At 31.9% G+C, this 25401-nt stretch overlaps 4 protein-coding genes across 7 annotated transcripts; 2 read left to right on the forward strand and 2 right to left on the reverse strand.

The window, feature by feature from the left end:
• The first annotated feature begins 234 nt into the window (after nt 1–234).
• LOC117929808 (protein NRT1/ PTR FAMILY 5.8) lies at nt 235–5708 on the forward strand. Of its 4 annotated transcripts, XM_034850225.1 has the most exons (6): nt 235–369; nt 2407–2577; nt 2793–2866; nt 3143–3360; nt 4086–4600; nt 4678–5708. In XM_034850225.1, exons 3-6 carry the CDS (start codon nt 2812–2814, stop codon nt 5489–5491), a joined length of 1602 nt encoding a protein of 533 aa, XP_034706116.1. In that variant the 5' UTR covers nt 235–369; nt 2407–2577; nt 2793–2811; the 3' UTR covers nt 5492–5708. The 4 variants fall into 4 exon arrangements, with proteins under 4 accessions (XP_034706116.1, XP_034706115.1, XP_034706117.1 ...); XM_034850224.1 differs by having other exon boundaries at nt 2407–2866; XM_034850226.1 differs by having other exon boundaries at nt 2419–2866.
• A 5240-nt stretch (nt 5709–10948) lies between these two features.
• Nucleotides 10949–11527, reverse strand: LOC117929992 (metalloendoproteinase 1-like). The gene is made up of 2 exons (XM_034850442.1): nt 11251–11527; nt 10949–11190 (listed from the first exon to the last, which is right to left on the reverse strand). The coding sequence occupies exons 1-2, from the start codon at nt 11525–11527 to the stop codon at nt 10949–10951; spliced, it is 519 nt and encodes a 172-aa protein (XP_034706333.1).
• A 4089-nt stretch (nt 11528–15616) lies between these two features.
• Nucleotides 15617–16528, reverse strand: LOC117929995 (metalloendoproteinase 1-like). Its single transcript, XM_034850445.1, has one exon. The coding sequence runs from the start codon at nt 16526–16528 to the stop codon at nt 15617–15619; it is 912 nt and encodes a 303-aa protein (XP_034706336.1).
• Nucleotides 16529–22335: 5807 nt separating this feature from the next.
• LOC117929996 (metalloendoproteinase 2-MMP-like) lies at nt 22336–23247 on the forward strand. The gene has a single exon (XM_034850446.1). It carries the CDS (start codon nt 22336–22338, stop codon nt 23245–23247), a length of 912 nt encoding a protein of 303 aa, XP_034706337.1.
• The last annotated feature ends 2154 nt before the right edge of the window (nt 23248–25401 follow it).

Raw genomic sequence — 25401 nt, forward strand, 5'->3', positions numbered from 1 at the left:
AGTCCTAACGCAGCGATTACGGGTTTGACAGACTCCAGGAGGAGGCTAATTTATACGACGAAAGAGTCGTGACAGGCCCATGGGGATCTCACAAAGTAGAAAGGCCTCTCATTCCACTGAAAAAAAGGGGACAGTTTGGATGAATTGCGGATAAAGTTTGAAACTTTCCATTACGCTTCAAACTCTATCCTTATAATGCTCAACAACCGTTAGGCCTTAATATAGATCTTATTCTCCTGATCCTCCACAACATTTCTCCTTTTCCTTCATTTCTCACGTTTCTCTTCCACATTATTGGATGAGCTTTAATGGACCCAGATCTGCTATTGATTCTAAATTTTCTTGACCATTGTCATTGGGTGGTTGCAGGTAATTAATCAAATCCTCTCTTCCCTACACTTCCATCCATTTAATTCTACTATTTTGATAGGGCTTACCTGCATTTCATTACTCTAACTCCGTTTCGTGTATGCCTCTTGTTGTCTATATGCGTCAATTCAAAGGCTAAGAACCACCCACCAAAATTCATTGTTGGGTAGAGTTGGTATCAGATGGGAAGCCTGCACAGATTTTCGCATATTACCTTCAGTCAGTGGCTTCTTTTATCTCACCAAGTGTGAAGAGAATTTCCCTAATCTTTCTTTCGTTTTTTTTCCTCAAAAGAAGAGAAGAAGAAAAAGGAACATGAGTACTAAAAAAAAGGACGTAACAACATTCCTTTGGCATCCAGTATATTCTGGGTTTTATGATTAGAACAAGCTTCATTGGATTTTATTTTAGAAATAGGCAAACCTTCCTTTTTCAACTCCAACAAAATAGTTTTTAAAAACATTTTTCAAATGTTTTTTTAGAACAAAAGTTATTTTCAAATGATTTTTAAAAGTAATTTTTATATGCAACTCTTTATTCTCACTTTTTTTTTATATATATTTTTATGTAATTAATTTTTAAAACAATTTTAGAAAATAATTAAAATATATTCTCAGAGAAACATCCTATTGTAAAAAACTGTTTTTGTCAACAAAAAAAAATAATCTAAAACATGTTTCCTGATCTGAAAACAAATATTATTCTAAGGAAAAATAGCGTACGTCCATAGAGGATCTAGATATTTCACCAAATGGTCAATTTTCAGGTGTATGGGCTTCCACACCAACTCCATACTTCCACAAACAAAACTGCAAACACCACTGCACTGTTCAAAAAGAATAAGAATGTATATACGTGGATGCCAATGAGAGTAGGCCACCCAAGCCATAATATCTACTTTGCTCCATGCAGTGCATGTTTGTGATAAGACCCAAATATAGTGTAGACAACACTGTTCCATTATTGGCATGGGACAGAGATTCTAACATAAACATTGCAATGCACTCATGTCTCTTTTGTGTTCCATGCCTCTGTGTCAACTAAGATCCTCCCATCATCACAGCCCTTGTCCTCAGGCCACTGTCCAACCATTACATGCCACTTGAGCAAAAAAAAAAGACTTGAGTATGAGGGTAGCCATGGTTTCCCGGTTATAATAACATTTTCAGTGGTAGTGGGTGGCAGAGAAGAAAGTGATATCCATCTCATGATACCACCACACTAATTGGATGCATTGGTTGCTTACCTTTCGGGAGTGAATGGTACCACTTTGGTGTTAATATCCAATCTTTTGAAGCCATTGAGACGAGGAGGTGAAAGAATTAAAGTTTATAGGATAAAGAAACAGCAACATGTAAGTATTAATTTAAGAATAATTGATAGCCCGATAATGGTGCTGTCACATTCAATTTTATGCAGACCAACCTGAAGATTTTTCAAGATTATCCTCCTTGGGTCTGGGTTTCTTCTATTTAATTCTACCTCAACTCTCTCTCTCATAGACACACTTAAAACACATGCTTGGCACAGAGCTTCGGAAGACTGTCTCTATTCAACTTGGATTTTCTCTGCTTGAGCACACACCTGACACAAGCTTCAGCACATTGCCTTTGTCCAACTCGGATGTTTCTCTCTCCCCACACGCACTCCACACAAGCTTGAACAAAGTTTTGTTTTCTTCCTCTTATCTTCTTGCATGGGTTTACTCTAAAGTTTGAGTTTATCTTTAGTTCCATCGTTTTCAAAGTCTTCATGCTTTGGATGATTGAGCTTCTGCTTTCAACATTTGAAGTGATATGGATCTCAGTCATTTCGTGAGTTACGCAAGGACCATGAGATGGATCAAGACTCATGGGCTGGTTTTCAGTAGTTTTTATTTGATACAACTTGACTTAAAGCTTACCAGAATCTTGAATTCTTTTTGGATAGGAACTCTAAATTTAGCTAATGCGAAGGTCACTTTTGACCATAGATTGGAACTCTTTCATATTTCATAATAATAATTAGAGCTTCTCCAACATTGTGATAATCCATCAGAAAACCTGGCAGACAAGGGTAAATCACACGTGTCGAATTGTGCAACGTGTCAGTGAAGTGGCGCATATCAGGGCTGCGTGGACGCATACCATCTGACGTATGAGATTTCTTGCATGTCGACATATTTTCTTTCTCTCGGTTACGTCGCCGTGACAACGTGTCCAACTGAAGGTGGCCAACAGCTTTCTCTCTTTATAAGTATGGCTTTATAGTGGCAATCTAGTGTCCCATTAGGCCCAAAAAACAAACTTTAGAGCCATTTTCATGAGGGATATTATGGAAAAAAATAGTAACCGAGGATTGGAGGCCATAGAGATGGCTTTGTAGTGCTTGTTTTCGGCTCTCAGCAGACTGGATATTTTCTTGTTTGGTTCTTTTAATCTCAGAGCATTGATTCAACTTCTCATGGCGGGAGGACAGAGATCAAGGGGACTCAACAAGCCATGTATTCTTCTTATAGGTAATTATCTGTACATTCTTATCTTCTTTACATTTTCAGCCTTATCTGTATAGATCTGATTAAGCAAGGGAACTCAATTTGAAATGCTCCTTGATCTTGAACACCCATATAAGTATTTCCCATCAATGGTCCTCAAGGAGGAGGAAATCTTGGTTTGGTTGATGGGTTTTAGCATTGGGCGGAATGAATTTGTTAGAAAAGACTAGTGAGTTTATAATTGATGATATACGATTGCAAGAAAGAGGCTTGAATTCGTGTTTTTATTTTTGTTGACAGTGGTGGCTGGTATGGAGAGGTTTGCCTTCAAAGGGGTGGTATCAAATTTGGTCACTTATCTCACGGATGTTGTGAAGATGAGCAATTCAACAGCGGCTAAGACGGTGAATAGTTGGTGCGGTTTTACGTCTATGTTGGCACTGTTGGTGGCCCCTCTTGCAGATTCTTATTGGTATCGGTACTCCACCATATTGGCCTCTTCTTTTCTCTATATTATAGTGAGTTTCTTTTCTTCTTCTTCTTCTTCTTCTTCTTCTTCTTCTCTCTCTTTTTTTTATTGAATTTCTGGTGCAGTATATTTTTAGGTGTAATTAACCATGTAAATTGCAACCTGAGTTATTGGAAAGGGGCAGGGAGAGGCCATGTGAATAAAGAATGGGAAAGGTTTCCATTAACATGATGGAGCCTGAGTCATCATGCACTCCTTTTGGGTTATTATATATTTAGTCTTTTGTAATGGACTTAACTATGTGTCTGAACAAAGGCAGATCCTCTGCCCCCTCAATCTCCTCTTTCTCTCTGCCTCCTTTTGGTTGGGTGCGTAACGCTGCTGTTAAAATATTTTTAACAGTTTAATTCATACATTGTTTCATCTACATTCTTTGGAATATTACACCAAGTTTAAGTTTTGGGAAATGGGCATTTCAGAAATGATTCCATCATCTGGTGGGTTTAGCCTGAAATTTGATGGGGATGAGGCATTTTAGGTTCAAGGAGCAAGGTGGGGACTGTGCACGGTTGCAAATTGGGCAAGGCCAGTGGGCATGATTGAAGATAGATTTAGCTTTGGGACACATTCCAAACAATTGCAATAGAGCTATGCTAAATATGTAAAATAAGTCACACTATTCTTCCTAATTGTCTCATGCCCTTTTCAAAGTTCTTGTATTGGAATGAATTTGTTACTTGTGAAACTAAAATTTCTCTTCTTCATTCTGTTAAGGGGTTATTGGCATTGACATCAACAGCATTGGTGGGGACATGGATTCCTGAAGACAGAACCAGTGGTTCTTCATTCCTCTTTTGGTCCCTTTATTTGATTTCGCTCGGACTAGGTGGATACAACCCATCATTGCAGGCCTTTGGAGCAGACCAGCTCGAAACCGAAGAAGACTTGCCTTGTACCAAAGATGAGAAGAATCCTGACAGCAAGAGTTTGTTCTTCCAATGGTGGTACTTCGGTATTTGCAGTGGCAGCCTCTTGGGAGTCACAGTCATGTCCTATATCCAAGACACATCAGGTTGGGGAATCGGATTTGCCATCCCCACCATCGTAATGATCGCATCTATTGCATTTTTCTCATGTGGAAGCCGGTTTTACACATATAGGCAGGATAGGGATGTCAACTGGAAGACCCTTGAAACCATAGTTCAAGCCATCAAAGCAATCACATCAAAAATGATGAATTGTGGAATTACCTTGCCAGCTAACAAATCATCCCATGTGATTGAGCTAGAGTAGGTTCTCTTCCACTATTCCAAGAAGCTTCATCTTATAAAATAGTCCTAACAATGTGTTTTCTTGCTTACAATAGGCTCCAAGAGAAGCCCCTTTGTCGCGACACCAAGGACTTGGCCGAAAACCATAAGAGTGGCATTTACCTGCCAGAAAGTATAAAGGTTGTGTTGCGGCTCTTTCCCATATGGACAATGCTTCTAATGTTTGCAGTAATTTTCCAGCAACCAGCAACCTTCTTTACAAAACAAGGCATGACAATGAGGAGGAACATTGGAAGAAACTTGCTTATTCCACCAGCAATGCTGCAGAGCGCAATTACAGTGTCCATAATTGTCCTAATGCCTCTGTACGACAAAGTTCTGATCCCGTTCACAAGGCTGATAACCCGGAAGGAGAAAGGCATCAATGTAATGCAAAGGATGGGGATTGGGATGGTCCTCTCCATCATAGCTATGGTAATTGCAGCCCTTGTGGAAAAAAAGAGGCTTAGCATCAGCTCCAAACTGGAATCACAGTCAGAAACAGTACCATTGAGCATCTTTTGGTTGCTGCCTCAGTACATTATCTTGGGCATCTCAGACATCTTCACCGTTGTTGGTATGCAAGAGTTCTTTTATGGCGAAGTTCCTATCAGAATGAGAACAACGGGAATAGCACTCTACTCTAGTGTCTTTGGAGTTGGGAGCTTCATGAGCGCCTTCTTGATATGGCTGATCGAAATTTTCACAAGTTCAGGAGGAAGACAAGGTTGGTTCTCAGATGACATGAGAGAAGCCAGGCTAGACAAGTACTACTGGCTTTTAGCCTTGTCCAGCACATTAAGCCTTCTTCTGTATATGCTCTTGTGTAAATATTACAAGAGCCGGAGTGAATTGGACAGTGAAAGCTGAAAATGAACTTGCTTAGCATGATGAGAGAACTGTGTACATGAGCTTTTCCTCTGGAGTTTGACGTGTTTTAGTAAGCGAAAATGACAGGTTTTCCAAATGCTCTTGTTTTCCCTTCTTTTACGCGCGTAGTGTAATTTTTATGAACGTTTAGGTTATATGATATCAGCTTTTGTACATTTTGCTATGTTTAATACACAAGAATATGAATAACAATGAAGATGAATCCAAATATCATGTACAAGAAAAATTAAAGTATTGATAAGAATGAGTCAAAGTGATTATTCCGGCATAAATTCAGACAGCATTTTGGTGATAAATTTGGTTTTTTGGTGCAAGAAATCGCAACTAGTTATCAACTTATCATAAAAACTATATAGTCTTGTTGAATAGCCTGATATTATATCCTACAAACTCTGCCTTTTTCCTCCTATTGTTAGAAGAATCCGTCCAGTGGTGGTTGAAGGGGACTTTGAGGTTGGAACTTGGACCCCAGTTAGTTTTAAATCTATATATACAAATTTAGGCTTAAACATATATTTTACTTTTAAATCTATTGAAAATACATGATAAATTTATTTTCCCTATATAGGTTTTATAAATGAGGCTACGTAAAGTCAATTGCTATTGGTAACACCATTTTTACTAAGGTAGCATTTTACATTCCTAAACTATCATCCCTTATTCATTCCCCCTCTCTCTCTTCTCTCCTCTCCCCCTCTCTCCTCTCCATCCTCACTTCTCATAATGCACTCCTTTTTTTTTCTTTCTTTCTTTTTTTCCAACCCCTACCCCACATTTTAGCTTTACATTTTAGCTTTTTTTTTTTTTTTTTTATCTTCATTTTCGTCTCTACCCACCCACCTTTTTTTTTTCACTTCTTTTATTTTTTCACATTCAATTGTTTTTCATGTGGCTACTATAATGTTTTCTTACCAAAAAAAAATAGTAATTTAGTAAATATTTTAAACAAATAAAAAAAATTAGAATTTTAGAATTATTATAAGCAAAAACTTATGTCATGAAGAATTTTCTAACAATTATAAACGAAAAGTAACTTAGTAACTTTTATAAACAATAAAAAAATTTCAATTTTTATAATTATTATAAGCAAAAAATTTAGTCCAACCACTGCAGTCGGTGGTCCCGACTTCCATTTCTGCTCCAAACGCTAACCATCGTCGTCGTTGTTGCCTCCCAAGACGCCGAATCCCCGCCCAGGTCGCCAGAGCCCTACCCAAGTCGTCGGTTTTTTTATTTATTTTATAAATATATATATTTCTTTATAAAAAAAAAAATGAAAGTTATAAATCTTACTTGAAAATTGTCATTAGATGATTGAATTTCGTCATTCATTGTATTTCATATGTGATTCGCCTTAATCAACTAGAATTTAGGTTTAATATATTGAAAGAAGGTTAGAAAGAGTTTTTTTTTTTATTATTATTAAAAATGGTATATGTGAAAAAAAAAATATGACAAAAAAGTGTTACGTTTAGTAAAAGGGATGTTACAAATAGTAACCCCTAAATAAATAAATAAATCCTAGAAAATTTTGAAGGAACTATTATTTGTTGATATATATAAACAAATTTTAGGATTAAACAAAAATTTTATTCCCAAACCAATTGAAATGCATGAGGAATTTCCTTTTCTTAGAGTTCATGAATTGAGCCTTAAAGAAAAATAAAAAGCCTTTCTTGAGAACCTCGACAAAGAATCATAATTTACAAAAAAAATTTATTGTCTAGTTATGAACTCAATATACTTGAACTACAAGTATGTCAACTATCTAATATAGAAACCACAAATTGGAAAATATGACGAAGACATTAATTAACCCATAAAAGTTAAAATTTAGATATGGGTACTTGGAAAACCCCAAAAAAATCAACCCCAAATATTGGAAAATAACCAAATTGAATGTAAAGAGACCTCCAAGAATGAATGCATGAAAAAGAACTGAAGACTGAAGAGGAAGAGAAAGTTACACTGAAAAAAAAAAAAAACCTATCAGAATTATAATATTAAAGCAAATCATATTCATTTTATCTACCCAGATGAGAGGAAGATTTTATTGAATGTTAATCCATGGAAAGATCAGGTTTTGGCATTGGATGTCCTGACATGCAGTTGCATTGGTCAGTCCAGCAAGGTAAGAGAATTTTCATTTCGGTCACCCAGGTCATTAAGGGGGGGTTTTGTCTTGAATTTGCAAATTGGGGGTATGGGGATTCTCATGGGCTTCCTCCAATGTATGCATATCAGCATTTCTGAGAGAGGTAGCAAAAATATTCTATTTCTACGTGGGAAAAATTACCGAATAGGATGGACTTGTGATAATCACGTAGAAGAATCACTTATTGCCTAAATTACTATGAAACATCAAAATTATTATTGGTTTTTTTTTTTAACTCTTTGAATGACTTTTTAACCTATGACTTGTTAGAAGTAATACAGAAGAAAAAAAATTTCCTTTACTTCATTTCATATTTACAGTTAAATCAGTATATATATGACTTGTTAAAAACAAGAAAAATGAAAATCATGATCAAGCTTTAAGTTCTAACCTTTCGAACTTCTTACCACCATGTCGTCATGGTCTCGTTATCCTTCTCCATAAATGATAATGTAGAGAAGCTTAAGAAAATTCTGATTTCAATTTCTAAAGTTTTATTTTGAGTATTTGAAAATCACCTTTGTGGTGGTTTCAATTTCTAAGGATTCATTTTTTGATATGTATATATATATATATATATATATATATATATATATATAAAAGAAATCATTTGTAGTGATTTGGATTTTGTAGGATTTCATTACGAATATATGGGAAATCATATTTTCTTAAGATCCGTTATAAAATCAAAGTAAAATTTTTGAACTTTTATTTGAACAATTGCAATGTCTTGTTTCATGGTTGAGTTTAGGGAAAGAAAGAATAATAGACCAAGATAAAAATTATATTCACATCATTCCTTAAATTAATAAAATTTTAATTTAAGCACAATTTTTTTTTATGAGAAATTTGTGTATACAAATTAATTTACTTTCTTTCCTTTCTTGGGACAACCAAATAAGAGAGAGGGACAACCAAATCATAAATTTTCATAAAAATTATAATTTTTTTTCTCTTTTCTTTTAAACTTTCAGAAACTAATATACATATAATCTTAATATTATTGGTTGTGACATAATTGTTCCTAAACCTTCTTCTAGTCTAATTTGCATTTCTTGTTGATTCTTCAACATATTTTTCAATGCATATGTAGCAAATTTTCTGGTAATTAATTTAATAAACGAATCAATTACATACCATATGCCGATGCAATGCCTCTTTTGTTACATATCTACAATCATTGAATCATAATTCAAGATTCATTTAGAGTTAGTTGACCCTAAAACTAAAAAAGAACAATAAATTATTTAATTAAAAGGGAAGCTTTAAAATTTGTTTCTCTAATTGTAAAATTTTTCTATAATCATTTTAAGTCTAAATAACTTTTCTTTTTTATTTATATTTATTGATTTATTTATTTATTTATTTATTTTGCGGTTTGAGATAATGAAATGATGAAATAATTAATGGGACAGATTTAGCTAAAAATAGAAATATTGCCTGGATTGAGAAACACGTATTGAAATGGAGATTATTTACCTTACATGGCTTTCAACAAAAAATGTGTATAAAAAGACCCAATGATGCAGAATCCATGCAGTCGATCACTGCAACTCAAATTAAGGTGATCATCAGTCATGGAAGCTAAAGTTGTTTCCATGCCCTCGGTGTTTGTTTCTTCCCTCCTCCTCCTTCCCTTTCTGTCTCAGGCAACTTCTTCAGACGTCTCACCCTTTGGGTTTTTCAAGGATCTGCAGCGATCCAAAAAAGGAGACAAAGTGGAAGGCATCCATAAGGTAAGAAAGTACCTACAGCGTTTTGGCTACTTGAGCTCTTCCCATTCCAAAACTGAAAGTCAAATCGATAGTGATGATCATTTTGATGATGCCTTGGAGTCTGCCATCAAAGCCTTCCAGACCTATTACATCTCAACCCCACTGGAATCCTACTTCTCCGTATAACAAGATTGCCACATATGAAGTTAAAGTATCCTGAAGCAAATTGCCTTTCATTTAGTCTCAGCCTAATTAGTATTAATATATACTTCTATGTTTTGTATTTTTGGCAAATCAAAACCAAGATTAACCAAACTTTAATGTAATAGTATGAATTTTAATAATTTAATATTTCTCTTTACACCTTTTAAAAGCTCTTAAAACTCATGAATTTGATTACTTATAGGTTTTTCATCTACCATAATGAACTTATTTTCTATACCACCATTAATAATGCCATAGTAGGCTTCTAAGGCATTCCAAAAGTCTTTAGTATTAGTGGTAATGTGGTATACATCATAAAGACGATCAAAGAGTGCACTAAAAATCCTATTGTGACAATGAAAATCTATTTGATTTGGTTCCAACATCATGATTTTTCATTTTGGCTAGTGTCATTTCTCTCATCTAAATTAGAAACAAATCCTAAGACAATTAACCAATATTTAATTTATTTTTGTCATCTCCAAAAGTAAGACCCTCTAAATTTTTTAGGTTTAACACTATTAAAGGTAGTCATTACAACCAAATGATTTTGTTTGTTTTTTTTGTTTTTGTTTTTGTTTTTACAAGGGAACAAGTATATAAAAATATGTGTCAATAAGAAATCAACTAATTCAAATTTTTTTTTTAATAATAGAAATTATTGTCATAAATTCCAACAATAAAGGAAATTATCTCAATAATTAATCAAATAACATAACATCTGATATCCGAATAAGGCAATTCGATTAACTTACTCAAATAATTTTAACAATAAAATATTTTCCAGTATTTTGACTTGTAACAATAATTAAATTATTTAGTAACACTAAATTACCTGATATAATAATCAGAATGAAACAGTAAGAGAAAATCCTAGCACATATAATGAAAATTAAATATAAAAATTCAATATAAATTTTTAATATATATATATATATATATCCAACAAATAAAAATTTTCCAATATTCTACAAAAAAATTTTTAAAAAGATTAATAATACTAATAAATTAATTATTTTTCTAAATGTTCATGGTAAAAAAACAAAAGTCTGTGAATTTCCAAAGTCCACTTGTCTTTACAAATGCAGGTCTCAAAATCTTTTGTAAATAAAGTTTATATGAGTGGCAATTTATATTATAACATTTTTTTTTCGATAATTATATTTGTTCTTTTACAATGTATGGCAAATTTAAACTTCTACTGTGTGTATAAACCGTACTGTGTGCCTTTGCTCAGCAGCTAGCATGTATGGCACGCTTACAATTCATGAAAGTAAACTCACTGCAATACAAAATATATAGATAACTTAATTCACTTCCATTTGGATCATAACCCTATTAAGTTTGATTAAATCCGATTCATCAACCGGTGTATAAAGCTCTAATTCCATCAATATCATCCTGATTCAAACCCTTGGTTAATCCAGGAGAGATGATAGCATACATGATGGCTTCCTGAACTGGAGTATGCGCAAGCCCTAGAAGATGACCTATTTCATGCGTAGCAACAGTCTGCAAATCCATAGCATGAGCAACTGCACCGATCACCCAATTCTCTTCACAATCGAAATGGAACCTTCCATCAGTTGGTGCAAAGGCGTGAGCTAGGATTCCAAATGGGCCATCAAAGGGTGACCCATCTCCATGATCACGGATTTAAAAACTAATGTGGAGATTGGCAATTGCTGGATCTGAAGTCTGCTCGAAGGTGAAGTTTGTTACACCAGCCCATGCGCCAAAAGCATTGGCAACTGCGCCGGCAGTCTCTGGGTGGGAGCCAGAGTCGAGAAAATAGAGGAGATGCGTCTGCCCAGGGAGCCATCTTGGGTTATTTGGGAAGAAAGCAAAATGAGTGCCTATGTTGAGATGGCTATGACCATGGGAGTTGATATTATTTGTGGCACGGGGGTTATCTGGGACCCCACATCGAGTCCTGGACATCCGCGTGGCTGTTGGGGCATCCAGTGGGCTTCATATATGGTAATAGGTCTGGAAGGCTTTGATGGCAGACTCCAAGGCATCATCAAAATGATCATCATTACCATCGACTTGAGTTTCAGTTTGGCAATGGGTAGAGCTCAAGTAGCGAAAATGCTGTAGGTACTTTTTTACCTCGTGGATGCCTTCCACTTTGTCTCCTTTTTGAGATCCCTGCAGATACTTGAAAAACCCAAAGGGAGAGATGTCTGAAGAAGTTGCTCCAGACAGAAAAGGAAGGAGTAAGGAAGAAAGAACCACAGAGAGCATGGGAGAAACTTTAGCTTCCATGACTGAACACCTTAATTTGAGTTATTTGCAAGGCTTCTGCACTCTTAAATGCTTTTATACACATTTCTTGGAGAAAATTGTGGGAGATTGGGAGGTGAATAATCTCTGAATATCGATTGCAATATTTCTATTTCTAGCTAAATAGGTGATTGGAGAGCCTCATAATGGAAAAGACAATTTTCATTTTAAAAAAAAAGTAAAAAGAGAAGGTTACAGGTTAAATATAAATAAAAAGAAATTTTATTTAGACTCAAACGATTCAAGAAAGATTTTACAATTAGAGAAACGAATTTTCAAGCTTCCCTTTTAATTAAATAATTTACTGCTCTTTTTTAGTTTTAGGATCAACTAACTCTCAATGAATCTTGACTTATGATTCGATGGTTGTATATATGTAACAAGAGTGGCATTGGATCAGCATATGGTATGTAATTGATTTATTTATTAAATTTATTACCAGAAAATTTGCTACCTATGCATTGAAAAATATGTCCAAGAATCAACCAGAAGTGCAAAGTAAGCTCAAAGGTTTAGGAATAATTATGTCACAATCAATAATATTAAAATTATATATATATATATATATATATATATATATATATATATATATATATATATATTAGTTTCTGAAAGTTTAAGGAAAAGAGAAAAAGAAAAGAAAAATTATAATTTTTATGGAAAATTATGATTTGGATCTCCTTCTCTCTTATTTGGTTGTCCAGGGAAGGAAAGAAAATAAATTATTTTGTACACACCAATTTTTCATAAAGAAAAATTGGACCCCTATTAAAATTATATTATTTAGAAGATCAACCGATGAACTTAAGTCTAAACAAGAGTGAAATAAATTGGACAATAAGGGTAGTGAGACCAGCATGTGGGCCCTTTATATAGCAATTTTAATTCTTGTAGGATAGTCACATGTAAATGTGCTAAGGAGGCTTAAGACATCCTCTCGATAACCCATGAAGGCACTTATGTTATGAACTTGTCCAAGATACAAATACTCACTTCAAAATTTGAGAGCATCAAGATGTGAAATTAGACTTTCTCTACATTACCCCTATTAAAATTATATTATTTAGAAGATCAACTGATGAACTTAAGTCTAAACAAGAGTGGAATAAATTGGACAATGAAGGTAGTGAGACCAGCACGTGGGCCCTTTATATACCAATTTTAATTCTTGTAGAATAGCCACATGTAAATGTGCTAAGGAGGCTTAAGACATCCTCACAATAACCTGTGAGAGCACTTCTGTTATGAACTTGTCCAAGATACAAATACTCACTTCAAAATTTGAGAGCATCAAGATATGAAATTAGACTTTCTCTACATTCTATTCATAACTTGGTAATGTTGTGGATTTATCTTTTAACCTAGAAGAAAGAATCCTTGAGTTCTAAGTGGTTAGGAAAATTTTGAGGTCTCTTCCTAAGAAATTTAGACCTAAGGTCACAATCATAGAAGAAAACAAGGACGTTGATTCTATGAGAATCAATGAACTTGTTAGTTCTCTTCAGACCTATGCAATGACACTTTCTGATTCTCTTCAAACTTATGAAAGTTTTTTCATCTTATGGCCCTTTGTCACCTTTCTCTACAACCTTCCATGTCTCTTATCAATCAAGCAAAGCCTTCGTTTTGATACTTTAATTGTCATAATTATCTATGTTGAGTTAGGGAACTTGGAATGGATACATCCCACTTGCCTTCTTTTTATATGGCTTTGATACCAATTTGTTGAAGTAATAAGGCTGACTAAGAAATAAAAATTCTGAAAAATTAAAATTTTATTGTCTTCCACCACTCTCTCTTAATCAAATAATACACAATCACTTATCACTTATTTATAGATACTTACACTTAGAATATAGAAACAACCTACGACTTGACTACTCAAATATAGAAACTAAAATAACTATGCACTCAAAATAAATAAAAAAATAAAAAAATTCTCCTTAACTATTAGAAAAATTGTGCTTAAATTAAAATTTGATCATTATATCTAAAAAGAAAAAGAAAAAAAGGCATATTTAAATGAATGTATAAACAAAATTTAGGCTCAAACATATATTTTACTTTTAAATCTATTGAAAATACATGATAAATTTATTTTCCCTATATAGGTTTTATAAATGAAGGCCTAAATAAATAAATAAATCCTGGAAAATTTTTAAGGAACTATTTTTTGTTGATATATATAAACAAATTTTATGATTAAACAAATATTTTATTCCCAAACCAATTGAAGTGCATGAGGAATTTCCTTTTCTTAGAGTTCATAAATTCAGCGTTAAAGAAAAATAAAAAGCCTTTTTTGAGAACCTCAACAAAGAATCATAATTTACAAAAATTTTGTTTCCTAGTTGTGAACTCAATATACTTAAATTACAAGTATGTCAATTATTAAATATAGAAACCACAAATTGAAAAATATGACAAAGACATTAATTAACCCATAAAAGTTAAAATTTAGATATGGGTACTCGGAAAACCCCAAAAATTGGAAAATAACCAAATTGAATGTAAAAAGACCTCCGAGAATGCATGAAAAATAACTGAAAACTGAAGAGGAAGAGAAAGCAAAGGATGAAAATGATAATAACAACAATAATATATAGCAAATACCACCAAACAAAAGACATTACAACTGTTCAAATGAAATTCTGATTTTTGAGTCATAAAACTATCAGCTCTACAAATGTGAGAATCAAAGGTGAAAATTTTTACTTTGATTTTGTAATGAATCTTAAGAATCCAAAAATGAAACCTTAGAGCAAAGGTGATTTTCAAATACTCAAAATAAAACTCTAGAAATTGAAATAAGTGTAAATGGAATATCTTAAAACAAAAATGAATGAGTTTTCTTAAACTTCTATATTATCTTTTTATGGAGAAAGATAACAAGACCATGATGACACCATGGTAAGAAATTCGGAAGGTTAGAACTTAAAGCTTTATCATGGTTTCCTTCTTTCTTCTTTTCAACAAGTCATATACTTACTAATTTAACTGTAAATGTGAAATGAACTAAAGGAAGTTTTTAGGCTAAAAAGTCATTAAAAGAGCAAAAAAAGACCAATAATAATTTTAGTCCTTCATAGTAATTTAGGAAATAAGTGATTCTTCTAGGTGATTATCACAAGTCCATCCTATTCTGTAATTTTCCCACGTAGAAATAGAATATTCTTGCTACCTCTCTCAGAAATGCTGATATGCATGCATACATTGGAGGATCTTCCATACCCCCAATTTGCATATTCAAGACAAAAAAATCCCCTTAATGACATAGGCGACCAAAATGAAAATTCTCTTACCTTGCTGGACTGACCAATGCAACTGCATGTCAGGATATCCAATGCCAAAGCCTGATCTTTCCATGGATTAACATTCAATAAAATCTTCCTCTCATCTGGGTAGATAAAGTGATTATGATTTGCTTTAATATTATAATTCTGATTTTTTTTTTTCAGTGTAAAAAATGTGCATTTTTGGTAGTAATTCGTGCATTTGGTATTTTTATTTTTTTAAGTATTAAACATGCTATAAATACTTTTCAAAATCATAAACACACGCTTGTAAGTCTTATTTTATTATTTCATTTGCATGGAGAGGTGAGGAGGAATCATTTGGATGAAACTTTTACTATATGTGCCCTTGCTCAGCAGCTAGAGTATGTGGCACACTTACAATTCACGGAAGTAAACCCATTGCAATTCCCTTATGTACTTGCCGTTGGATTTGAATTAATCCGATTCATCAACCGGTGTATAAAGCTCTAATTCCATCAATATCATCCTGATTCAAACCCTTGGTTACTCCAGGAGAGATGATAGCATACATGATGGCTTCCTGAACTGGAGTATGCGCAAGCCCTAGAAGATGACCTATTTCATGCGTAGCAACAGTCTGCAAGTCCATAGAATTAGCAACTGCGCCAATCACCCAAGTCTCATCTCCATCGAAATGGAATCTTCCATCAGTTGGTGCAAAGGCGTGAGCTAGGATTCCTCCACGGCCATCAAAGGGCCGCCCATCTCCATGATCTCTGACTTTAAAACTAATGTAGAGATTGGCAATTTTTGGGTCTGAAGTCCGCTCGAAGGTGAAGTTTGTTACACCAGCCCATGCGCCAAAAGCATTGGCAACTGCGTTGGCAGCCTCTGGATGGGAGGCAGAGTCGAGTGAATAGAGGAGATGCCTCTTCCCAGCGGGCCATCTTGGCTTATTTGGGAAGAAAGCATAATGAGTGCCTATGCTGAGATGGCTATGGCCATGGGAGTTGATATTATTTGTAACAGGGGGGTTATCTGGGACCCCACATCGAGTCCTGGACATCTGCGTGGCTGTTGGGGCATCGAAGATTCCAGTGGGCTTCAGATGGTAATAGGTCTGGAAGGCCTTGATGGCAGACTCCAAGGCATCATCAAAATGGTCATCACTATCGACTTGAGTTTCAGTTTGGGAATGGGTAGAGCCCAAGTAGCCGAAATGTTGCAGGTACTTTTTTACCTTGTGGATGCCTTCCACTTTGTCTCCTTTTTGAGATCCCTGCAGATCCTTGTAAAACCCAAAGGGAGAGAGGTCTGAAGAAGTTGCTCCAGACAGAAAAGGAAGGAGGAGTAGGGAAGAAAGAAACACCGAGAGCATGGGAGAAACTTCAGTTTCCATGACTGATCACCTTAATTTGAGTTACAGTGACCGATTGCATGGATTCTGCATCATCAGGTCTTTTTGTACACATTTGTTGTGGGAGGTGAAAAATCTCCATTTCAATACGTCTTTCTTAATCGAGTCGATATCTCTATTTCTATGAACACTATTACTGCATATAGACTTGGTCCGATAAGAAAAAAAAAAAAAAAAAGGAAAAAGGGAAAATTGGAAAAATGGAATAAAAGAAAAATTAAGAAAATTCTAATTTTATTGGAAAATTATGATTTAGGATCATCTAACTCATATAATTAATTCGTCAAAATGATTTAAAAGGGATATAAAAGGTTAATACTTCACCCTACAACTTATAATTAAGTTTTACTTAAATTGCTCCTAATATAGAGTGTGTTTAACAATGATTATGGGAAGTGTTTTTAGTTCTTCTAACCCTTGAAAATATTTATTTTTCAAGTATTAGAAATACTATCCGAGAATCATTATCAAAAGTGTTTATATTGACTTTTTGGTTATAAAAAAAAAAAAATGTCAAAGCTACATTTAATTTTCTTTTTTCTCCTTTTATTATTATTATTATTATTATTATTATTCACTTTATTATTTATAATTTTAATATTCCAATATTAATATAAATATTTTTTACATTTTTTAATGATAAATAATTTTTCGCAATAATAAAATATAAAAAAAAAATTATTAATGATCTACTCATTTTATAGAGTCGATAAAGAAGATATTTACATTATCTTCCACTAATTATCCGATAAGTTCTCATATTTTGATAATTATAAGAATATATTATTGAGATTTACTCAAATTATTTATTTTTTATTTTTAGAAAAGTTAATATTTATAGAGTTTGTGTTTTGGTAAATTACCTTTTTATGTTTAACTTGGATTAAAAAAAACTATTTTTTAAGGTTAAAACATAGGACTCTATAAATATGTGGTTTTATAGAGAGAAAAAAAGAGCAAAGAGGAAAAAAAATGTGAAGAGAGGTAGACAAAGGGTGTATTGGATTTTGGGTAAAGAAATGTTAAGAGAATTTGAATTATGTAATCTTGAAGGTTATAATAAACTTAATAATTTTTTTCCCGTGGAAGAAGGTGTTTACATTGAATTATGTAAATGGTTTATCTTCTCTATTTTATTTTATTTTTCCCTATTGCATTTAAGTGTTTTGATTTTTCTCAATAAATGGTTTCAAAGCTATTACATAAAGATATTAAGAAAATTACTTTAAAGATGATATCAGTGATTAAATATAATATTATGAGTTTATTTTTCACATGACCCCTCATATTTAAAATCGAGCAATATATCATCCACACTTCATAAATATGAAAAAATAAGATGGGCTTGAACTACCATATAAAAAAAAATATTAACTTTAACTTCATTTTATTCTCTCAGTTCCTTTTCCTTTGTAATTTTCACAAACCCAACCTAATCGAACTAGTAAAACCAGTCATTCATATTCCATCATTTCAAAGCTTAAAAGAATAAAAAAATAAAAAGGAAAGTTATTTAGACTTAAAATGATGTAGTAAAAAAGTTTACCATTAGAGTCGAGCTTCTCTTTTAGTTAAATAATTTACTATTTTATTTATTCTTAGGGTCTAGCTAACTCCCAATTGTATATATGGTGACAAGAATTAATCTAAAACTCAATCATTAACACAGCTGAGAATGCCAAATCGGAAGATTTTTAACCAGCTCTCAACTTTCCTCACCAAGTTCCCCGCTTCCATTGTAACTTGAGTCACTTGTCTCCTTAAAAAATCCCTCTCACATTTCCTAAACTTTATTCTTAAGGGCCCAATAAGAGCAATTCAAGTCAACCAAACACTAGAAATCCCCTAAAGCAATACTAACATGGGTTTTCATGCCCATAAAACAATCACCCAAGCCAAAACCAGGCTGGGTCTCTATTTTAGCCTATTAGATGATAGGAGTTGCTTCAAATGCCCTAGGAAGGGTCGTATGAGCCCATTTTCCTCAGTCAAGAAAATTACAGGGTTTTTATTATTATTATTATTATTATTATTATTATTATTATTGTAAGATAGATTAAAAAACCAATTTATAACATACGATAATGAAAAAAATATCGTAGTTTTAGTGAATCATGAGAAGAGTTGTCACGTAATATTCAAATTTATAAAAAATTGTATCTTGAAGAGATGACAATGTCTAAACATTCTTGATAAAAAAAAAAATTAAAATAGTTCTAAGCAAAAATTATCTCTTAAAGAGATGATTTCTTTTTTTTTTTTTCTTAAAAAAAAATTAAAGGTTCTTCAAAAACAAAAATCACCCCTTGAAGAGATGATTCATAAAAATCATTCCAAAAAAAAAAATCTTTCAAATAATATCATTTACTGAAAAGACAATTTCTTTTTATAAAAAAAAACCATCCATTGAAAAGATGAGTTCAATTTTCTCAGAAAAAATTACACTAATATTATCAATTAATCATTTTTATATACTACTTCTAAATAATAATATATAGGAAAGTATAAATTATATTGACCAGGAATATATTGATCTCATATTAAAAATATATATATTATTTTACATTAAATTAGATATTGGAATAAAATAAGGTTTTGTTTGGGAATGTTTTCAAAACTAATTCTCAAAAAATAATTTTTGACACTAGTTCTAAAAAACGGAGATGTCACTCATAGTAATATATCAAAACTGAGGTTCTCCAGTTTCATCTTGAAATCATCAACGGTTGTATAAAGCTTTAATTCCTAGAATGTCATCCCCGTGCAAACCCTTGGTGACTCCAGGAGTAATGTAAGCAATCCAAAATGATCAATGGTCTTCCACTGCAGCTATAATAGGTCTCTACTTCAGTTCTGTCTACCACACATCCTAACCGCCCATGTGGCCAATTTGTGTCAGGTAATTCCGATTCAGTTGGTGTTACAATATTGTATTTCATGTGGCTTGATGGTGCTCTCTACTTGTGTGATTAATTTACACTGAAAAAAAAAAAAACCAATCAGAATTATAATATTAAAGCAAATCATAACCATTTTATCTACCCAGATGAGAGGAAGATTTTCTTGAATGTTAATCCATGGAAAGATCAGGCTTTGGCATTGGATGTCCTGACATGCAGTTGCATTGGTCAGTCCTGCCAGGTAAGAGAATTTTCACTTCGGTCGCATTGGATGTCATTAAGGGGATTTTTTTTGTCTTGAATATGCAAATTTGGGGTATGGAGGATTCTCATGGGCTTCCTCCTATGTATGCGTGCATATCAGCATTTGAGAGAGGTAGCAAAAATATTCTATTTCTACGTGGGAAAAATTACCAAATAGGATGGACTTTGTGATAATGACATAGAAGAATCACTTATTTCCTAAATTACTTCATCAAAATTATTATTGGTGAAGAAAAAAAAAATTCCTTTACTTCATTTCACATTTACAGTTAAACCATTATATATATGATTTGTTAAAAACAAGAAAAAGGAAATCATGATCAAGCTTTAAGTTCTAACCTTCTAAACTTCTTACCATGGTGTCCTCATCCTTCTCCATAAATGATAATGTAGAGAAGCTTAAGAAAACTCATATCTCAACTTCTAAATTTTTATTTTGAGTATTTGAAAATCACCTTTGTGGAGGTTTCAATTTCTAAGGATCCATTTTTGGATATATATATATATATATATATATATATATATATATATAAGAAATCATTTGTAGTGATTTGGATTTTGTCGGATTTAGAAGTGCCAGTTATTTCATCTTTAATTTTTGCTCTCTCGTCTTTCACTACTAGGTTAGCTAGCCTATTTCGTAATTGCAAGTGGGAAGGTTAAATATTGCTTTCGATTCGTTAACCCCGGCAACCTTGCCCCTCATCACTTGTTTGAGAGCTATAACTTCAGGGTAAATTGCTAGCCAGGAGAGGGGTTTTAGCGGATATCCAAGGTGCTATCCAACAATCGCATGTGTTAAGTATGGAGAGTATATTTATTATGAGTATATAAGAAATCTTATTTTTTTTAAGATCCATTATAAAATCAAAGTAAAGTTTTTTAACTTTGATTCTCATATTTATAGAGCTAATAGTTTCACTACTCAAACCTCAAAATTTTATTTGAACAATTGCAATGTCTTGTTTTTTGGTGTTTGCTATATTATATTATTGTTGCTATTATCATTTTCATCCTTTACTTTCTTTTCTTGTTTTAATCTTCAATTCTTTTTCATGCATTCTTGGGGTCTCTTTACAATGTTTTCATTCAATTTTGTTCTTTTCCAATATTTGGGGTTGATTTTTTGGGGTTTTCCAAGTACCCATGTCTAAATTTGAGCTTTTATGGGTTAATTAATGTCTTTGTCTTATTTTTCAATTTGTGGTTTCTACATTTGATAATTGACATATTTGTAATTCAAGTATAAAATTGAGTTCGTAATTAGATAACACCATTTGCGGTTTTTTTTAATAAAAAATAAAAAATCATTCATGTTAAGGTCTAAGTCAAACAACAATCCAAATCAAGTTAAAATTCAAGGCAATTCAACACTCAAATTAGATTAAGACAAGACTCAAATTAAGACCAAGTTTATGATATAAGATCTTGGATAAACTTTTTATTCAAAAGCAAACTTCTTTGAGCCCTTGATTGAGATTAGGGAAAGAAAGAATAATAGACCAAAATAGAAATTATATTCACATCATTCCTTAAATTAATAAAATTTTAATTTAAGCACAATTTTTCTTTTTAAAGCTTCCCTTTTAATTAAATAATTTATTATTCTTTTTTAGTTTTAGGGTCAACTAACTCTGAATGAATCTTGAATTATGATTCAACCAGTGGATATCTAACAAGAGAGACATTGGATCCGCATATGGTATGTAATTAATTCATTTATTAAATTAATTGCATTGAAAAATATGTTGAAGAATCAACAAGAATCAATAATATTAAGATTATATATATATATATATATATATATATATATATATATATATATATATATATATATATTAGTTTTTGAAAGTTCAAGGAAAGGGAAAAAAATGGAAAAGAAAAAGAAAAAGAAATTATAATTTTTATGGAAATTTATGATTTGGTTATATATATATATATATATATTAGTTTTTGAAAGTTCAAGGAAAAGGGAAAAAAAAATGGAAAAGAAAAAGAAAAAGAAATTATAATTTTTATGGAAATTTATGATTTGGTTATATATATATATATATATATTAGTTTTTGAAAGTTCAGGAAAAGGGAAAAAAAATGGAAAAGAAAAGAAAAAGAAATTATAATTTTTATGGAAATTTATGATTTGGTTGTCTCTCTCTCTTCTTCAAATTCGTTTCTCTAATTGTAAAATTTTTCTATAATCATTTTAAGTCTAAATAACTTTTCTTTTTTATTTTTATTTTTATTTATATTTATTGATTTATTTTTATTATTGGAATAATTGTGTTTTGGACATACCCAAAAATTAAGTTTTGATTTATATAAATTTACTATTTAAGCCCAATACCTAGAGGAAGCGTGAAAATTAAGAAGAATGATATAAATTTTTTATTTTTTCAAAAATAATATTTATTAACTATTAAAAAAAAGTACAAAAATAATAATTTAAATTTTATTCCTTTTACAAACCTCAATAAAATTGGAAATATTGTCTGATTGAGAAACACGTATTGAAATGGAGATTATTTACCTCACATGGCTTTCAACCAAAAATGTGTATAAAAAGACCCAATGATGCAGAATCCATGCAGTCGATCACTGCAACTCAAATTAAGGTGATCATCAGTCATGGAAGCTAAAGTTTCTTCCATGCCCTCGGTGTTTGTTTATTCCCTCCTCCTCCTTCCCTTTCTGTCTCAGGCAACTTCTTCAGACCTCTCACCCTTTGGGTTTTTCAAGGATCTGCAGGGATCTAAAAAGGGAGACAAAGTGGAAGGCATCCATAAGGTAAGAAATTACCTACAGCGTTTTGGCTACTTGAGCTCTACCCATTCCAAAACTGAAAGTCAAGTCGATGGTGATGATCATTTTGATGATGCCTTGGAGTCTGCCATCAAAGCCTTCCAGACCTATTACCATCTCAAGCCCACTGGAATCTTAGATGCCCCAACAGCCACGTTGATGTCCAGGCCTCGATGTGGGGTCCCAGATAACCCCAGTGTCACAAATAATACTAACTCCCATGGCCATAGCCATCTCAACATAGGCACTCATTTTGCTTTCTTCCCAAATAACCCAAGATGGCCCCCTGGGCAGACGCATCTCCTCTATGTACTCGACTCTGGCTCCCACTCAGAGGCCGCGGACGCAGTTGGCAAAGCCTTTGGCGCATGGGCTGCTATTTCAAAATTCACCTTCGAGCAGACTTCAGACCCAACAGTTGCCAATCTCAATATTAGCTTTCAAATCCGAGAACATGGAGATGGGAACCCCTTCGATGGCCCTGGAGGAACCATAGCTCACGCCGCTCCACCAAATGATGGAAGATTCCATTTCGACGGAGATGAGACTTGGGTGGTCGGTGCAGTTGCTAATTCTATCGATTTGCAGACTGTTGCTACGCATGAAATAGGTCATCTTCTAGGGCTTGCGCATAGTTCAGTTGAGGCAGCCATCATGTTTGCCTACATTGCTCCTGGAGCAACCAAGGGTTTGAATCAGGATGATATTGCTGGAATTACAGCTTTATACACCGGTTGATGAATCGGATTAATTCAAATTCAACGGCAAGTACATAAGGGAATTGCAATGGGTTTACTTCCGTGAATCGTAAGTGTGTCATATACTCTAGCTTCTGAGCAAGGGCACATACAATAAAAGTTTGACCCAAACCAATCCTCCACACCTCTCTGTGCAAACAAGATTTATTTTCCATATGGATTTTCCTGGTATGCATGCAATTATAATAGGCATGGAATAAATTACGGAGTAATCCAAATCAAACAATTCTTCAAAAATTCTCAACATAATCATCTCTTCATTTTCAAAAATTCAGCTGCGATTCCTTCCGTTATTTTTGGAATGAACTGACAATCTTTAAAGTCTTATTTTTATATATTATTTTAAATTCATTTCACTTATTTTAACTGTTTAAATAATTTGAAATCATATAAGATTTTTACTAATTCTAATTATTTTTTATTTTTTTTAATATAAAATTATTTTTTTAATCATTTTCTAAATACTTTTCAAGAATCAAATATAACTATAATACAAAATAATAAAATATATTTTTCATTTTTATAATACAGAATGATGAGATATATTTTTCATTTCAATCTTTATTAACATTTGAATATAATTGGATAATTGTGATGGAGGTGTCAAAACTTTCAGCTGCCTCTATATATGTATTGTAATCAGTTATTAAAGTTAATGACAGTCTCCTTATCGCACAACAGAATAAATAATTATAAAAGACTAAAAATATTGATAAGAAGATCTTGCATTTCTCATACACACAAAAAAAAAAAGTGAGAAATTTTAAAAATTAAATTAAATAGTAAGAAATCTAATTAGCAAATTTTCAATTTTTTAAAAATAATTTAATAATTTCTTTATTAATTTTGATATTTTTTCAAATAAAAGACTAAAAGTATAAAAACAATAAAAGTATTTATCTCTTTTACTTAAAAATTACATATCATATGATAACATAAAAGTATATGTGAACCTGCATTTTTCATGTACTCCCCGTTTAAATGTGAGACTTATTTTTATTGTGAAAATTTTTATTTTTGAAAAGTTGGAAGCATCAATAATTTTATTTATTTTTTGAAAAGATAAAAAATAAAAAATAAAAATCACCCGTATAACTCATTGTTTGGACAAAAAAAGACAAATCCATGAATTAAGAAAGAATTTAAAAATCATATTATCAATCAACTTTGTCGGTGATTAATTAGTTATGGATACAATATTCTGATAACATATTATGATGAGTTGTTAAGAAAGAGGATAAAGTGTCACTGATTTGCATGATTTTGTTCATATGATTAAAATCCAATTTAACGGCAATTTTAAGAAGTAAAACTCTATTCACATCAATAAAATTAGGTCTATATTACAAGACATTACAAAATTGATTAATGACATGAATACTTATTTTAACAACATTATACAAGGATCAATGAATATTATAACTAAATAATAAAGTAAAATAAAATAATAAAATAAAAACAAAAATAATAATAATAAAATTCTGGTTTAACATGTACACAATTAAAAGGTTCATAAAGCATTTTTTTTCTTATTTCAATAATTCTAATAATTATTATAATAGCAAATCCGAACTAATTTATTTATAAAATTAATTTATGAAAAATAATGTCCCATGAGCTTATTAAATTTATTCACAAAATGATATAGAAAGTTTGATTCAATTTGTATGGTGTCATAAAATTTAAAAAATATTTAATTTCCTAATTATTATTATTAATACAAATAAAAAAAATCATCTTTCCAATTTTTATAGATATTATTATGAGATTTTAAAGAAAGAGATAAAAAAATGATTATTTTTAAAATACAACACATTTATAAAAAGAATTCAAGAAGGCTTATGTACATTGAAGAAAATGATTTACAATTCAATGACTTCAATTTATTTTATTGACAAAAGGAAGTTTCAATTTTTTTATAAAAAAAAATATATATTTAAAAAAAAAAAGTTTGATTTATTTTTCTTGTTATAGAAAATTTTTTAAAATGTTTTATTTACATGAAAATAATTTTTAGAATTTATATTTAATGAAAATTATTTTTATGATGAAAATATCTATCCTATTTTTATTTAAAAGAGACATACTTTCACAATTTCATTTATTAGAATACAAATTTTCCAAGATAATCAAT

This window comes from Vitis riparia, chromosome 14, assembly GCF_004353265.1.
Source record: "Vitis riparia cultivar Riparia Gloire de Montpellier isolate 1030 chromosome 14, EGFV_Vit.rip_1.0, whole genome shotgun sequence".
Lineage (NCBI taxonomy): Eukaryota > Viridiplantae > Streptophyta > Magnoliopsida > Vitales > Vitaceae > Vitis > Vitis riparia.